Source organism: Scophthalmus maximus, chromosome 8 (assembly GCF_022379125.1).
Source record: "Scophthalmus maximus strain ysfricsl-2021 chromosome 8, ASM2237912v1, whole genome shotgun sequence".
NCBI classification, from domain to species: Eukaryota; Metazoa; Chordata; class Actinopteri; order Pleuronectiformes; family Scophthalmidae; genus Scophthalmus; species Scophthalmus maximus.
The window spans coordinates 13784414-13801475 of NC_061522.1; the positions used below are offsets into that span (position 1 = coordinate 13784414).

Below are 17062 nucleotides of genomic sequence, written 5' to 3' on the forward strand. Positions count from 1 at the left end.
GGAAAACTGTTGCCATGTGAAAGGGTAGCGAGCAGGCTGAAGCTGACATAGTCAATGCCAAAGTTAGCCCCTCCTGTCCTCTGTTGCCCCCCACATATCTCATAACCTGCCATTGCCAGTCTCGCTGCCTCTACATAAATACTGCTGACACCATCACCTCATCAGCAGTGACCGTGTGACGTCTCTGCACTGCCTTCTAGCATCCGCTAAACTTGCCGGCATCATGACACAGCAATTAGGAAAAATATGTTGAGTTACTGTGGCTATGTGTCATTCAATCTTCTCTCACATTAAAGAGCCTTAGATCATAACATAGCCAGTAACTATCAGCAAGTAATACCAATAACCACAAAGTTAGTACTTATTAACTCTCGCCTATGGCTACCTTTTCAACCAGAGCTTGCCCATATTGCTTAAAATAAAATATTACATTATTAAAATCAAAAACTGCTTAAAGTTGGCAGAGTTGTTCAGGTAGTGGTTGCTGTTGTCACAGTATGGACAGTAGGCCTTCCCCTTCCTAGTCTTACTGTGGTGGTTGACTGGAGGCTCAGAAGCGGGCAAGGGGGCTGGAGTCCTTCCATCCTGGGCCTTCCCTGTGCCCAGTAGGATGGGCGTGGTCTTGCTAGCGTGCTTTGAGTCTCTCCTGTTCTTTTTCTTCCTGTTGGAGGACATCTCTCTCCTGTACCTGGCACCCTTCAAACTATCCTCTTGCACCTCAAGCTCATATTCCAGCCACTCAGCCAAGTCCTTGAGAGTGGATATTGCTACTCTCACGGGGTGGATAAATCTCTTGAAGCTGGCAGAGAGGTCATGGGGTAGCTTACCAAGTAACCTAGATACATGAGAACCACACTGCAGCTCCACTTGACCTCTTGTCCCTAACTGTTCCAGCATGCCCACTAGTGAGCGTACACGGAGAGCAAACAGACGAAAAGCTTTCACATCACCACAATGGATATTCGGGCCATCCATCAACTCTGTAATGCGTTGCAACACCAGCATGTGCGGCTGCCCGTACATCTTAGTGAGGGCCAGCATCGTGTCCCTGTAAGGCTGCCTGGAGTAGCCGAAGGAATCTGACAAGCAAGGCCTCTCACATCTCAGGTGATCGGTGAGGATCTGGAACTTGAATCACCCTGTGGTGTAATTTTTGAATGATATTCAACTGTGGGATAGGTATCTGCCGTATGGTAGGTTTAAGTGTCACCAAATTTTGGAACTGTTGCTGGACATGGCCATTGGCTTGTTTAATCGCCGGTAGTGCTGCAACGAGTCCAGGTATTTGGCTTGCCTGGTGCCTCAAAGCTGCATTCTCTTGGTTGATCTGGTGCAGTTTAGGCACCTGTCTGGATGTGTGGTGCAGGTCCTCCTGCATTCGTTCCCACTCTTCCTTCAACACCTTATGTTCTTGTGCAGTTTCTTGGCTGATAAGCGTTGTGGCACGAGAGGGCGCCTCTGCCTCCTCCTTCTTGAGTGGTTTAGACAAATTGTGAATGGAACCACTTGTGGGGGTCTGGGGACCGCACTATCTGGCTCAGAGTTTTGCATCTTTCAACAGTAATCTACTATCCGGCTCGAAGGACCTATGGGAAATTGGGTCCAGTAAGAACTCTGGGTTTGCCTTTACAGTGAATGGTTCCAATAACCAGCTATAACTCAAAAGATGGGATTCTGAGAGGATTCACAACCTGTTACATGTGATGAGATCACAGATCACAGGAGTGTGTGTGCCTATGATCCTTTGATCATTGCATCAACAGGGATTGTGTGATAGGATTTCAATTAACTATTGTTAAGAACTGAAATAAACATTCGAACTGTGCAACATATAACAGTTACTCAACAAGCATTTGGTATACAAGAAAAACATAAACATGCTATTAGAGGCTAGCAGTCAGCTTTGAATCACATCATTTAAATACACTGAAGACAACTCTCCACATACACTTAGTGCTAAATAGAAAAACTAACAGAGTGCATAGAGGCATAATTTTTTTTTTTACAAAATCAACAATACATGATTAAAGATTATCAAAAAGTAATATTGAAAAATACTTTGAGGAAAATTTGCTGTGTAATCAAGTTAGGTGAGAAGATAAATACCAGTGCAAAGATGACCCCCGAATATTAAATAAACATGCATCTTGTTAGCTAGTAAGCTGTTCACCAACACATCCAAGAGTCAGCTGGGGTTATTTTAGGGTTAAAAATGTGTATGAAGCTGGCTGATATTTGCAGCCCATTGTCAAGAATCAACACAGATGTGCTTGTTAACCTGCGATGACTCTTTCATACTTCTAAATTATTTAAATGCATATAGCTTTGGAGTTGTTGGAAATAACTGCAGCCATGACTAAGCTAGCCATTTGCCCCGGTTTTCAATTCTGCTGCAAAGCAATGCAGAGCACGGGATAGAGCTACCTTTGTATTGAATGAATACAAAGTCTCAGCAAATGGGGGCTGCTTGGAAATTGTGAATAAATTGCATGGTGAGGCAGATCCTCTCTTCCTGTGCAGCAAACGACAACCCGATGTCCTGGGACTATAGGGCTGCTCCGCTATAGAAAAAGGACACATGACAACGGGAACACACTGTACAGGAATGAAGAAGCTAGAAGCTCACGGCACACACAAAACGAATCACATAAAAACACACAGACCCACATGGGGAAGCTTGATGTACACGGGCGGGAGGCAGTCTGTCTGAAGCCTGTCTTTTTCTGCCAGGGATGCAGAAGAGAGGGAGGTGGCAAGAGGATAAGGAGACATGAGGATGGGGGTGGGGGTAGAAAGCAGACGCAGAGCAACCCCAATTAAGGACGACAGCCGCCAGAGAACCAGACAGGGACCAGAGAGAAAGAGACTATGCTGGAAAGAGAAAGAATCCTTACAGGGGGGAAATGGATTTTGGGGGGAAAAACTGAACGAAGCAGTGTAGAGAAGGCTGGCAGACAAGGAGAAGGAGGGATGGGGGGTGTTGGCACTGAAATATCAATGCATCTTGATTGCAAGTATCAAGAGACGCAGAGAAAAGCCATGCAATGTTGATAGAGGAGAATAAAAGAGGAGAGTAAAAAGATGCTGCTTCACTTTTGTGCAAAGGAAGAGAGACACAGAGAACTTGAAAGAGCTGCGAGGAAAACATGTAGCGTGTTTACGTGTTCTGAACGGTTGTCAGACCAACCACAGACGACACCAATCACAAAGGGGGAAGAAGAAAAAGCAGAGAGACTTTCCTCTCTCAGCAATTGATGTAATAGGTTGTGGCCAACGAGTGTGGCAAATCCACTCCCCACCAGTATTACCATTCAGTCAGCCACCCATTCCTGTGGCATTAGAGAAGCCACAGGACTCTCCTGAGCCTTATTACATGGAACATTATCATGGACAGCCCTGGGAAATGATTCCTCAATACCTGCTACAGACCTCAACTACTCCCCACAAACGTGTGTGGGTGTGTATTTGTGTTTACTCAACCTGAATGGCTTGGGGAAAACAAGCCTGTAAATTCCACAGTTGAGAAGCAGTAATAACAATGTTGTTGTTGGTGTGCGTTTCCATTCCCCTTCGTTGCACAAACAGTCTCACTGGCTGCTCGGTTTGTAAGCATTCTGTGCATACCAGCTTTCCTTTCAGCAGGTGGAGAGAGTGGCTTGTGAAAATATACAAGACACTTTATAGGTACTAGACTGGATTTGCTCAATGAACTGTGGCAGGAATATTCTTGGTTGGTGGACTGGCTGTGGGCGAACAGGTGGGTGGAGAGCGGCACTGAAAGACGGAGAGAGAAAGTCAAAGAATCAGATAGCAAGAAAGTCAGAGCTGCGCTATAAATAAAAGCTTTGAGGTTTTTCTCCAGAAAATTAGCTCTCTGTGTCTTGGCTGCTTCCTCTGCCAGGTCAATATGAAGCTTTAACATGGTGGCAGCTCATTAAATAGGAAAACAGCACAATGCACGAGACCAAGCAGGCCTGCTCCCTGCCAGCACCACAGCTACAGCTTATTGAATTCAAGAAGATGCTGTCAAGCACACTGTGCTTGTGTATATGTTTCTTTGCCTTATGTCTTATGACTTGTGTTGATGAGAATATGTGGTTGTGCATGTTCTGCATATGCCAGTATAATTTGCAGATTTTTTTTTTTTTTAAATCTGTATGCTTGACAGCCAATTAGGAGGCTTTGAGGTGAATATCTGTCTAAGACAAACATCACAAGAAATGTTTCGTTAATAATTTCGAACATTTCTGTTTAATTATACAGCTTTTTTTAACAAATGTGCTGGAACAATCAATATATACAGTAAAGTAAATACTTGGAGCTCATTGACTGTATTCAAGTTGACATTATCGTGATAATACAGTGTAGACAGCAAACAATTGACCTGAGCTTACTGGTCTAAGCCCCGGCCACAGCGTAGGGGCGGCCAGCGCATGCTTGTGCTATTTACACAGCCTTAACTGAGAGCTTTGGAAGTGCTGCAGGACCTAAGTCCTGTTACATAATGAGTAAGGCTGTCTAATGTTGGTTTGGAGTAGGAAAGAGGGAACATTGTAGGTTGGATGTCCTCTGTCAAGCTTCCATGTGATGCCCCTCTCCTTCTCTCCACGTCTCTCCAATTAGCCGACATGGAGCAGAAGGAGAGGAGGTGGCCCCCACCAAACCTCAGCACATTGAACATTCCCCTGGACCATTGCCAAGACTCACAGGCAGCAGCTCACCGGTTTCGGCTTCACTTCCCCCCCATCCCCCTGCTTCCATCATGGCCTGGCTTACCCTTGGTGGGGCCCCTAAACCCCTGCCCCCTCCAGTGGCACACAAGTTGGACAAGGGGGGGGGTTACACAGACCACCGAACCTCATGACACCCATTATACTTTGGTTACAAATCTCCAATACCTCTTTCACAAAAAAGCCGCTGCACTTCATACATGAATAAAACTATACTTTAAACCCTCTTCTCATAAACGATGCATTATTCTACAATTTCAAAGGCAATCGCAGCTTCCACTCTTCCACACCTGCAATCAGGAATTGTCAACTTTGAGGCTGAGAGCATTAGAAGATAAGATTATGAGCATCACAACATGAAATAACTGTCGCATCCCAAGCAGATCAATTTCAGACCTGAGGTGAACCAGGCTGGATAAAACACACAGAGCCAGTTACATCAGTGGCAACACAAGTTTTTTCCTGAGACTTTACATCAAATGAAAATTACACAAAATTCAAATTCATGCTGGACAATAGGAAAATATTCATGACAAATTGCGACCACCTATTTTCCACTAAGTAATACTACAACTATCCATGGCTACCTATCATTACTATTGCGATGTCACAGTCAACACACAGCCCACCACGTCACTGGTTTACATGCATACTGTACACAAACACTGCTCATTCAGCACAATGACCACAAAAAAAAAATTGGCAAACCTTTATGCTCCCCCCCACCACCACTTCAAAACAGCAATCCATAGGCTTTTAGCATCATCCCGTTGAATTAAGGTGATTCTACTGTCCGTCTCTCCCCCCCCCCCCCCCCAGCACCCTACAGTGGTGTTAAGTGCGTTGTCTATCAGGGCAGTGCCAGTTGTTTGAAAAGCCTCATAATCACAGGCTCAGTAACTACTGCGGTCAGGCCTGGGCTAAGGTCAATGGCGGGGAAAAGGGACCAACAACACAGGCCACTTTTCCAGAGCGTGACTAAGTAGGGTTTACGAGGGTCAACAAAAAATATCAGACAACTTTGTGTTCATGTGAAACTGCAAACTACTGTACAGAAACAAAACAGAAGAACCCAAAGTGTACATGGGGGTTAATAGTGGCATAAGACGAGCAGGCTCATTCCAGTTACATTTGCCCAAAAAGTGGAAACCAGGCTAATGATAGCAAACCTGAGGACTGGGATAGAGTTCAAGCTCTGTCTTTAAAGGGTCAGACAACGGGAAGAAAGCTTTGGGTTTCCCTTTAAACAAATGATCCTCCCCCTTCAGTGATAAGGGACTGCAGATAGAATTACTACCAGGGTCTGTCCTCGTGGCTTTGTTACATTACACTCTAATCAAAACAGTGTCTGGATGCCAACAGCCTGGGGCTTGGTTGGATCCACAGCCAATATGGGTTAAGGGTTTCCTGGTAGCACATTGCCAAAATAGGTCCTTTTGCAATGGGAAAAGACCTGATTGCAGACCTCAAAATTGGGATCATTTTGAGTTCTGCAGTGTCTGTGTCTGGATTTAGAGATGTTGACAAACATCAATAGATTGTCCACGTTCTCCATAGACTATCAGTGCCGTCCATGTTTTACTGGATCATTCCTACAATCCCTGAGATCCAAAAATAACAAAGTCAAGCTTTTATACTCCTCTGTAGCCTAAATACTTTTAAGAGGGTTTAAAAGAGAAACAGCTGACATCTTAAGTGTAATGTAACATCTTGTCTCAGGGGTAACCAGTGCTTTTGACCTAATGCCCACACACACTCCACATTTGCCCTAGTGCCCCACAGATGAGCCACCTACTGTGGCTGTATCAGCAGCTATCGAACCGTGACAATTTTTTTAAAGGAGTAATCGTAACTATACAGTAATTCAGAAAACTAGCGGACCCACTCCTCTTTTAACACTCTAGTTTTACATACACACCAAAGGGCCAACACTGCAACATCTTTTCAGAGCATGTGTATAAAAGGGGGACCCTTGATCCTGGGTATGAACAGGGCAGTGTGTGTGTGTGTGTGTGTGTGTGCGTGTGCGTGTGCGTGTGTGTGTGTGTGAGTCAGCTGACACAAGTGGTCACACACTCCCACAAGTCCACGACATAAGTGACAGGCATTACCCATGTGTCTTAACTACATAAACACACAACACACTTATGTTCAAACACGAGGCACAGACATGGATGCAAACAAGTACAGACCATACACACACACACACACACACACACAAAATGTATGCAAGTGTGCCACTGCTGCTCGTGCACATTTTTCATTTCATCACCTCACTGGTGTGTGACGATAGAGATAAGACAGTGGTGACAGAGATGTCAGAGGGGGGGAAGGAAAAAGGGGGTTTGAAATTGAACAGGAAATTATGTACTTCAATTAAGACGCGCGGAGGAGATATTAAAAGCTATACTCCAGTGCCTGGGGACAGGATGCAGGAAGGGGGTCGCAATGGAAAGCGACAGTTAAATCAGAATCCCTGGCTTTCTCACTGAGCCGGGGTGGAGGAGAGACGGGACAGCTATGTTTAATAATGCACTTGGACTCGGTGTAGTGAAATGTACAATGTTGTGCAAGATACACGATGTGATACAGCAACGGAATGAACCAAAGAGGAAAGACATGGGTGACAATCGGGATACAATCTAAGACTCCTATGTCACCCTGAACCCCCCCCCCCCCCCAAAAAAAAACAGCATCTACATTATGCAGACAGATAAAAAAGTATATCCCCCTGCTGTATATCACCCTGCTGTCACTGTCAGAAACTGTGTTTCCAAAACAAATCTTATAATAAGAATTTGTCACCTCCTAATAACGACACACATTAAAAAAAAAAATTTAAAAAAGGGCACAGCAGTGTTTGGAGTCAGTTCAAGAAATCCTCACATTACACGCTCACATGTACCGAGTGTGTTCTGGTCCACTCAGCCAATCGTGACGGAGCGATGATATAACATTGAGTTCCCAACATTTTCACATCGAGCCCCCTCGAAAACAAACACGGGACAGAGAAGATGCGTCTCGTCAGTCGTTACTTTGAGGATCTCTCATCACATAAAACACAGCAAAAAAATAAACAGATTCAAAAATAAAACCTTTGGGGTTTTTTTTGTCGTTGCACACCAAGAAGGCTGATGCAGACTTTAACATATTATTTATTCATGGGGGTTTATAAAATGAATAATGCGAAGAAATCGCAGCATCACAAATATGCATAAATAATAGTTGGTGTTTGGCACAATTTGGAGTATGAACGCAGTGGAGTGGGATTGAGATGAGAGCTTGCGTTTTGGAATATAATAGGCTTTATGGTGAATCGATGTATTTGACATTACAGTCTGTCCACTCGTGTCTATTTTGCCCCACGACGAGAAAAAGGCATTAAATCTCAAACTCACCTGGCGTTAACCACAGCGTGGGCAGCTTCCAGCGACGAGTCGGTGCATGGCGCAGAAGAGGAGGAAAAGATGCAAAAAAAAAAGAAGAGGCAATTCTCCGACGTCTTTTCTGAAGTTACCCGTAAAGAGATGGAGCAGAGATTCAACTGAAGCCGGACTTCTGCAGAGGAGCCGACGGGGTGGCAGGATACCGAGGTAAACAACGGCTACCGAGCCAGCTGTCACGCTACACACAGCGAGCACGGTGCTGTATGCGTTGAGCGAAGCATTTAAAAAAACGTTTTTAAAAAATGTCGAGAAATTACGCTCGCAAAAAAAAATAAAAAAAATAATAGTTTTGTTGCAACGTCACAATATAGAGGGGCGGGGAGGGGACCGGAGCACCGCTAACAACAAACACACAAAACCCCGCACAGGAATAAAATGACTTTTAAAAGCAGCTAAATCGTCGTCGACCGTCGCGAGGAAGTATTCAGGCAGGTTTCGTAAAAAAAAAATTTAAAAAAAAATGCCGATGAGTTCTCGCGTATGAGAAGCAAAGCCGACGGCTGCCGTCAGCCGAGCCAACTTGTCTTAAAGTGCAAAAAGAAAAATGTTTGTTTGTGTTGTCGTTGTCGTCTAGGTCGCCAGCCGGAGGGGTAGCGAAGGGCTGGCTACCGCGAATGCAGGCTGAGAAGCGACTCCGGGCAAATACATTCTGTGTGGATCCAGACAGCGGAGCGGACGGTCATTGTGGGCGTTCAGTGAGCTCCCGTTGACAGTGGTCTCGCAGCCATTTTGTTCAAACTAACAACACCCGCAGTCTCGCTCCTCTCCTCCTCCCCCTCCTCCCCGAGAGCACGCAGACCAGGAAGTGTCTCCAGACACGTCACTCCCGACCAACCAAAACAGCAGACGCCAACTCCGCCCGCGGCCCCGCCCCGCCCCCCTCCCCGCTCCCACGGAGGGCGGACAGACAGGCAGCTCACATTTCCGAGGTAATTGCTGAAGCATGCAGCTCAGACTGTGCGCTCACAAAAAAGAAACAAATGTGGCTCTGTTATGGATTTTGGGAGGATGGTCTTGTAAAGACAGAATGTGTATATATATAATTCAATTGCAATCTTGCAGAAGCAATATGTTTAAAGATGACGCGGACATTTTGTGTAATGAAATACCAAGTACAGCATGGTCGCTATTTATGCTCTATTTTTAAGTATGACATATGTTGTGTAATAAAGACGCAACCTGTAAGAATTGGCTGTCAAATACATACGGCAAACAAACACGGGGCAGCATATTACAAGAACGTTTGGGTTTCTACTCCCATCATAAGAAACAAGGACATTTTTGGTCCAGCATACAGGCAGTACATACTGTGCACTACAACTTGTACGTCGGCGACATCCTCGGAGTTGGGGGAATACTTACCAGGCTCAGCAATCCTGAGTATGGACCTTCATGTTGCGAAGCTGATCCTACGAGAAATTCACGAGAACCTGGGTCACAGCTGTCGCAATCACGTGCTCTCCAAGTTACGGTCCAAGTATTGGATTCCTGGTGCAAACTCAGCCATTAGGAAGATTTTAGCCAAGTGCAATGTTTGCCGATGCTTACATGGAGCTGCAGGGCAACAACAGATGGTCAGCCTCCATTCAGCAACACTGGAGTGGACTACCTCAGTCCGTTCGAGGTGAAACGAGGACGGATTAAGGTGAAGAGGTACGGAGTGATTTTTACATGCCTGCCGGTCCTTGCAATACACTTGGAGGTAGCGTCCTCATTGGATACGGACTCCTTCATAGCCGCCCTTCGTCCGGATCAAGACCAAGACCAGCATGCGGGAGAGACACATCATGAAGATTTACCTCCTTCAAGAAGGAGGACTTACTGGAATATAGACAGTAATATGCAGTGCTAAATTGCATGTTACATTAATTTCTGTGGCTCCACATGTTATAATTTGTTAATTGTCTCGCGATGAATGCACTATTAGGGGCCGGTATGTTATCCATTATTAAGTGCAGTCTTTTGTCAAACGCAGCATTTAAATGCTTTAATAGTGTTAATCAAAGAAAATACATGAGATTTTATATCGTTGCCCGCCATCTTTGACAATACGAACCAATGAACTAACCAAGACATACCTCGCATTTTCTGCACCCTCATGGTGCAGCTAGAGCATAAAAATCAGTAACTACCCCAAATGTTACTCAAATAAATGTACTTTATGTAGTTGCATTTGAGATATGAGACCATACTTCATGTGACTCGTGACAAAATAGAGCAAAAGAGTACAGAAATAGAGAACACTCATAAAAGTCTTAGCAATTTAGATCCTGCATCGTGAACTTAATTTAGCAGACTCAAATTTCTCTAAAAGGGCTCACCCCAAGTTTCTCTACCCAAGATGACCTTTGTCAAGAATCTCTTGATCACATGATGTCCAGAAACATGGGGCGATAATTCCAGGCTATTCACACCATGATGGATGAGGTCGCCCTTGTGCCCTGAACCGCATCTGCAGCAGTCTCAGAGAAAGAAAATGCGGCCCCTGTCCATTCTCTACACTCCTTTCTCATGGAAATGACCGTTCCATGCACAGACAAACACACACAGACACACTCACACACTGTGCGGTGGGAACAGGTCAAGGCTGCAGTCCACAAAGGGGAAGACTGACCAGTGAGAACTCTTTCACGAAAGCTTTGGGCTTCTATACATTACTGGGAGAGACTGCTAATGAGAAAGCCAGGGGCCCCCGGCCAAAAGTTTTGTTTTTTTTCTTTTTCAAGGCAAGATGCCCAGAGCTATTAAAAAAGCAAACTCGATCTGAATGGAGAAAGCAGATGTTCCATACTCGGGGTTAAGAGAGGTGAGAGCAAAGGGAAATGCCTTTTGAAAAGCCTGGATCACAGACTATTAAACTGTATGTAAGAATTTGCCGCTCATTCATGTTACCTTAATAACTTAGCTAGCTAACAACTCCTTGTTAATATTGTTTTCTCAGAGTTAGTTGAATGTGCTTACTTGCAAAGTTACATTACTCCAACCTTAAATCTTTCATGTAGACTTACATGAATTACCAGATATGGACATCTATGCAACACAAAGGATAACCAAAGTGTTTTGACATGATGTTAGCCATCAATGGTTCGTACTACTTAAGGTGAGTGAGTGTGTGTGTGTGTGTGTGTGTGTGTGTGTGTGTGTGTGTGTGTGTGTGTGTGTGTGTGTGTGTATGCATGCAGAAATGCATATGTATCAATGTGCATTTGGGCACATCCTTGCTCACATCCGTTCTCCAACTCATCACAGCTATTCTTTTAGGTGTCTCTAAGATGTTTCTCTGACTCCGCCAATTTCCCTAATTGCTTTCACATTTAAGCAGACTGGTAACAGAAGCGAGCCAATGGGAAAGGTCTGCCTGACATTCTGATAAGAAAAAGCAGAGACACAAGCTGTAGGACTGCAGCGAAGTCAATCGCTCATTCCCTCCCCTATCAGACAATACACTTCTCCTCCTCCTGCTGCTCCTTCTATTCTCTTTTTTCCTCTCTCCATTTATTTTAAGCTTGCTCCTCTGCCTTTTGTTTTAATTTCCAGTCCAATCATGAAATGCGTTCCGCATAAGGTTTTAATTTCAAGCCTGCCACCGGAGTATGATAGAATCACACATATATGCACAAATTCACAAAAGAATACATGTGCATAAACCAAACTACAGATTCTTATACATACCATACATACATACATACACACACACACACACACACACACACACACATATACACACACACACACACACACACACACACTACTGTCACGTCACAAATCCACATACACAAACATGTGTTACGTGATTACATGCATATTTAATGCCTGTGCTCTTTGGCTATATTTTATCTTTTAACTCATTTCTCATGAGAGACAGTATCTTCATCCGGAAACATTAAAAATCACACACATTCATAAAAAGGCATACACATCACTAGACATATTTCATAAAAAAAATCCCAACAGGTTATATTTTTCCTTTGGATGTCAAAATGTATTTCTTAGCCTATGACAGAACAGCTGAATTTATTTATTCAAAGAAAATTTTAGTAGTAAATCTATTTTTTGTGTGGAATTAACCCGTCAACCATGGAAGAGCATGGTTTTAAATGGTCATTGTCCACACACTGCATTGCATGCAAGACATTCATAGTTTGCTGTGTGATACAGAATGACTGATGAGTTAGGGGGTGTCAGTATTATGGTATTGATTATGAATACACAATCCTCCTTCAGAGTCTGGACTTTATGCATGTGAGTAATCAAAATGCAGACAGCGAGCTGCTGCCTCGCTCAAAGTGACATTTCAAAAGGCATGACTTGACATATGCAAAAGGACCGTCATGATGATAATTCTGACAGCGCAAGGAGCAAAATTAAACCATCCTAACTGCACATAAAAAAAGAATGTTGCGCAGCGAGCGCCCCAGTCCTGCTGCTCTGAGGCAAAATTTGCAAGTGCTAGCCGTGCAGTTGAGCTGAAACATTCATGGTGAGTTTTTCCTCACTCCGATTACCAATGTGATCGAAGTGCATATTCATTCAATAACAGCACAGAGTGGTAAAGCTCGTCAGAGCCGCTCATTGCTCATCTCCATGGTCCGCAGCTTTACAATGAAAGATAAGTCAGGCTGCAAGTAGCCAAGGGGAACGGTAGGCATGGTAGTACATGAGAGGACTATCATTAACTTTCCATTAACTTTCATTAAGACTAAAGAATGAATTACCCTAAGTAAAAGATAACACATAAGGGGCATTATGTAGGTAAATACTTACAGCACATACACTCAAACACACATGCATACATGTAGATACAAACATGGGTGCAGTCAGTATGCTATTCATAAAAGCACACATATACACTATTGGACAATTCCTGCACACATGCATTACAGAAATTGGCAACAAAATGCCTTTGACCCTCCATATACTGCTGTGTGTCTGTATGGTAAATTATATATTATGGGGGAAGCACCATAGCCAGAGGAAACAGTATGGAGCTGCTGGTGAAGGAGCAATGCAATGTGTGGGGAAGGGGTTATAAAACCTCTATGTGTATGTGGTGGTGTTTTTGTGTCAAAGTGGGCACATGCATGCTTGTGTGTTAGAGTACATGTCTACTGTGTGTGTGTGTGTGTGTGTGTGTGTGTGTGTGTGTGTGTGTGTATTTGTGTGCGTCCATATGTGTTGTGCTGTATGGGTGGAGGGAGGCAGAGCGGAGCAGGAACGTTGCAGTGCAGTAGGACAGTGTTTCTGAGCTCTGGTAATTTCCCCCGAGACAAGTGAGCAGGTAAAGGCCAGCGAGAGAGGGAGGGAGGCAGAGACAGATAGATGAAGGCTGGGAGAGAGCGAGGCGGCAAGCAAGTGTGTCAGTGAATAATGGGAAATGATACAACAGTGGCGGAAAAAGAGGCCGGCAGATTCGCCCAATCAAATGCGCGCACACTGCATTAACAGCATCTCAAGCTTTCAATATAGTAGCCTGCCCTGTCAACACATTAACATGAACGTTTCTATTTTCATTTCAAATGTCTAATCTTGTTAATGAGTGTTTCTGAACTGAGTCATTGTTTTTCTAATGAATTCATCTATTAATTGCCAGTTTGTCTATTTCTGATGACCTTGCTTTATTCTGTTACAAGCTGCAGACCTTAATATTAGCATACATTAAGCCCCGCTTATCTTTCATCCCCGATAGCTAATACATCAAATTATCACCTGAAAAAAACCCCACATCAACCACAATAGTGGTTTGTATACCGTGTGGGTGTGTGTGTGTGTGTGTGAGTTTGTGTGTGTGTGTGTGTGTGAGTTTGTGTGTGAGATTGTTTGTGTGTGTGTGTGTGTGTGTGTGTGTGTGTGTGTGTGTGTGTGAGTGTGTGTGTGTGCGTGTGTGTGTGTATGTGTTTGTGGGTGAACACCCTCACTTATTAGCCCCTTCCCCCTCCCTCCTTGCAAACTCATTACCAGGGTATAAGACCTGCGTGGATTTTATGGTGTTTTGGGAACTGACTGGTTAATCAGATTTATTGCACACTTAAGCTTAATTGATTGCCTTTATGGATTCAAATGAATAATTAAGGGCTAACAAGCCTAGTTTCTGTTTCACCATTCTGAACTGATGATAATGACCCACACACAGGGAAGGTTGTGGACGTGTCAATCAAAAGAATGCTAACATCACATGATCCACTTTCCTTATTCAAAGCTGATTATAATAATGCCATGTATGAATTGGTCCCCCTAAGCCTGTCACTCAAAGCAGGGACGAACATACGTCAAAGCGGTAGATTTATTTTGCCGTCTGCTACTTTGCTCTTCATAGACCCTGTGATATTTGATGTTTCCATTAGAAATGAAGTTGTGTAAACTGTAACATACCAGCAGTGGGTGGACAGAGTAGGACAGTGTGTCAAGATCAAGGCGGTGCAGACACAGACAACATATCCTGACCTTCACATGATCTTCACCAGATCAATACTATCATCACTGCAGACGAGCGGTCACAGATTAACCCAGCCAACCATCCCCAACCCCCAACCCAAACACACATACACACACACTAAAATAGACACCTTATTCGGTAAGGGGCCTGGGTATATCGATTGGTTTGTATTGACTGACACACCAAGATCCACCACATGTACACTCTTGCTTGTTGACTTTATTTTTCACTGCTTTATCTTTCACCGGCTGGCTGGTAGAATGGTTGGGAATGAAGAGGGTTTAAACAGTGAATTTGGGTCAGGGACGTCCTATTGCAGCTGTAAGGATCTCCCAACTGAAGAAACAGGAGAGGTGCCTGGTGCATGAAAGAAGATTTTGAAAAAGACTGGATTGGTTCTACACTGTGTTGTACAAATACTGATTGCCACTGCATTTACATGTATGTTTGCCATTAGTGAAAAGGGCATGATAAAGGCCACATGAATAAGGCCAATAATCTACTAGCGCTGCATGCCATTTTTCACATACCTCTGCACTTATATTACATCAACCAAATATCCATATCTGCCTGCCCACCAGCCATTTCAACAAAATATGCACCGATGCAGCGAGCAAAATGAGCAAATCGATATCTTAACATCTGCGAGGGGCCAGTAGGCAACTAACTCAATCCCACATCCAATGTAAATGTTGGTGGCATATCCACAGGCAAAGGCTGATATTTAGAAGTCCATTAACACAGGGTGGAGCTGGGTTAATTCATTGTTTGTAGCTGGAGAACCAGGGAGGGTTCAGGGCACACAAAGCGGAGGATGGAGGGAGATGGATGATGGGGAAAACAAGAGAGAGAAAGATCGAGGACAAAAAAGGAAAGAGGGTGATATGCAAAAAAAGCAACAGAAAGAGAAAGAAAATCAAAGAGGCCAGAGGAAGAATGCAAATTAATGTGCAGGGAAATAGGTGTGTGGTGTGTTTGGGGGGGGGGGGGGGGGGGGGGGGGGGGGGGGGTTGTTGTGGGCATTGCTGCCTGCCATCATCTGCCTCAGCCTGGGCGTCAGTTTGATTAATGCTGCTTTCCTCCAACTGACCTCCAAGGTCAGTGGAATAGTGGGTACTCAGCTCCTCCCATTCGCTGCTGCACCGGAGGGGGGTAACGGCCGTATAATACGCTCCCCCAGAGGTTCTTTCTCTCCGTTTTTCCTGTTTCCCCCTTTTTCTCCCCGTCTGTCTCACGTTTAAACTCTCTCCCTCTCATCTGTCTGTCTGTCTGGCCGTCTCTCCCCTTGATCTGCCCTTCCTCTCTTTCCCCACTCTCTATCTCGCATCATCCTCATCCATCTCCTTCTCTCCACCACCATTTCTCTTTCTCACGTCCATCTGACTCTTTTGCTCTCTCCACCAGCGCTCTCTAATCTGAAATGCAATCAAGAAAGGCAATAATGGAATGCGTTTGAAGACGCCGGAGAGAGGAAGAGGGAACAAGCCTGCGAGGGGCTATTAGAGCCTCCAATGAGGTTTAGATAAACACACACACACACACACACACACACACACACACACACACACACACACACACACACACACACACACACACACACACACACACACATGCACTGTCTCTCCCCTCCCTCACAGACAGGCTGCCAAGGTGAAGGCACATGAATAGAGTTGTCCTACACCAACAGACCCTTGGCAATGACACACTACCTCTGACTAGCTGTAACAAATGCTTCTTACCGTGCCAGCCAGTCTTGCCTGGCATGGACCTGGCAAGAGATGAATAGAGAGAGAGAGACATTTGTGTGTTACCCTGCTTCTTGGCTGAATATTTCCTTAAAGATTTTTTTTTGTTGGTGCTGTATACTGCCCTACATATACTGTATACATACTGACTCAACTTCCTAGTCATTAAGACTTGGCCACCTCCTGCACATCGGCAAAAATTAAGCGCTTCGCTACACAGTATGTTTGTGAGAAGTAAATTATGGCACAAGAAGCTATTTACTGAGAGACAACGCGTGTATATTTTTTTCATGTTGTTGCTACATCAAGACGACTATGACAGCATTTAAGAACACAGCCTCCTCATTTATGTCAGTGAGTTGGCATGGTAGGAGTGCTGACACACAGGGCTCTGGCACACTGCTGTTCAGCATTCTCGTGGGCGTATCACTCAAAATAAACCTCTGGATTGTATTTCATCTCAGCAGAACCCATACCAATACACCCACACCAATGCAGGCCTTAGCAGTTTTGATCACAGTGGTATTTTGGTCTGAACGCCCACATTGTTCTATGAAAAGTAACTCAAGGTTGGATTTACACAGGTCAGCTTTTGTGCACTTGAAGCTGCATATTGTTGTATATATTGTATTAGATCACAGGAGCCACTTGGTTGTGAGAAACCACAACCTGGGCCTCAAGTCGGGCCGAGTTTGAATTATTCTGAGT

At 44.4% G+C, this 17062-nt stretch overlaps 1 protein-coding gene and 1 long non-coding RNA gene across 7 annotated transcripts in view; one reads left to right on the plus strand and one right to left on the minus strand.

Moving 5' to 3' along the window:
* tnrc6c2 (trinucleotide repeat containing adaptor 6C2) overlaps positions 1–8268 on the minus strand; it is a 45577-nt gene extending 37309 nt beyond the window's left edge. For 2 of the 6 annotated variants that reach the window (XM_035637950.2, XM_035637946.2), the window contains exon 1: positions 8129–8268. Coding sequence is in view for 3 of the 6 variants with exons in the window: in XM_035637944.2 (XP_035493837.1) it covers positions 531–1041 (511 nt within the window). In the remaining 3 variants the exon portion in view is untranslated. Of the gene's footprint in view, positions 1–530; positions 1705–8128 lie in introns of those variants that run through there. The other 4 variants (XM_035637944.2, XM_035637948.2, XM_035637945.2 and 1 more) reach the window with 4 other exon arrangements.
* LOC118312896 lies at positions 8193–10353 on the plus strand. The gene is made up of 2 exons (XR_004794338.2): positions 8193–8323; positions 8751–10353. It is a non-coding gene; the product is annotated as an uncharacterized LOC118312896 (long non-coding RNA).
* The last annotated feature ends 6709 nt before the right edge of the window (positions 10354–17062 follow it).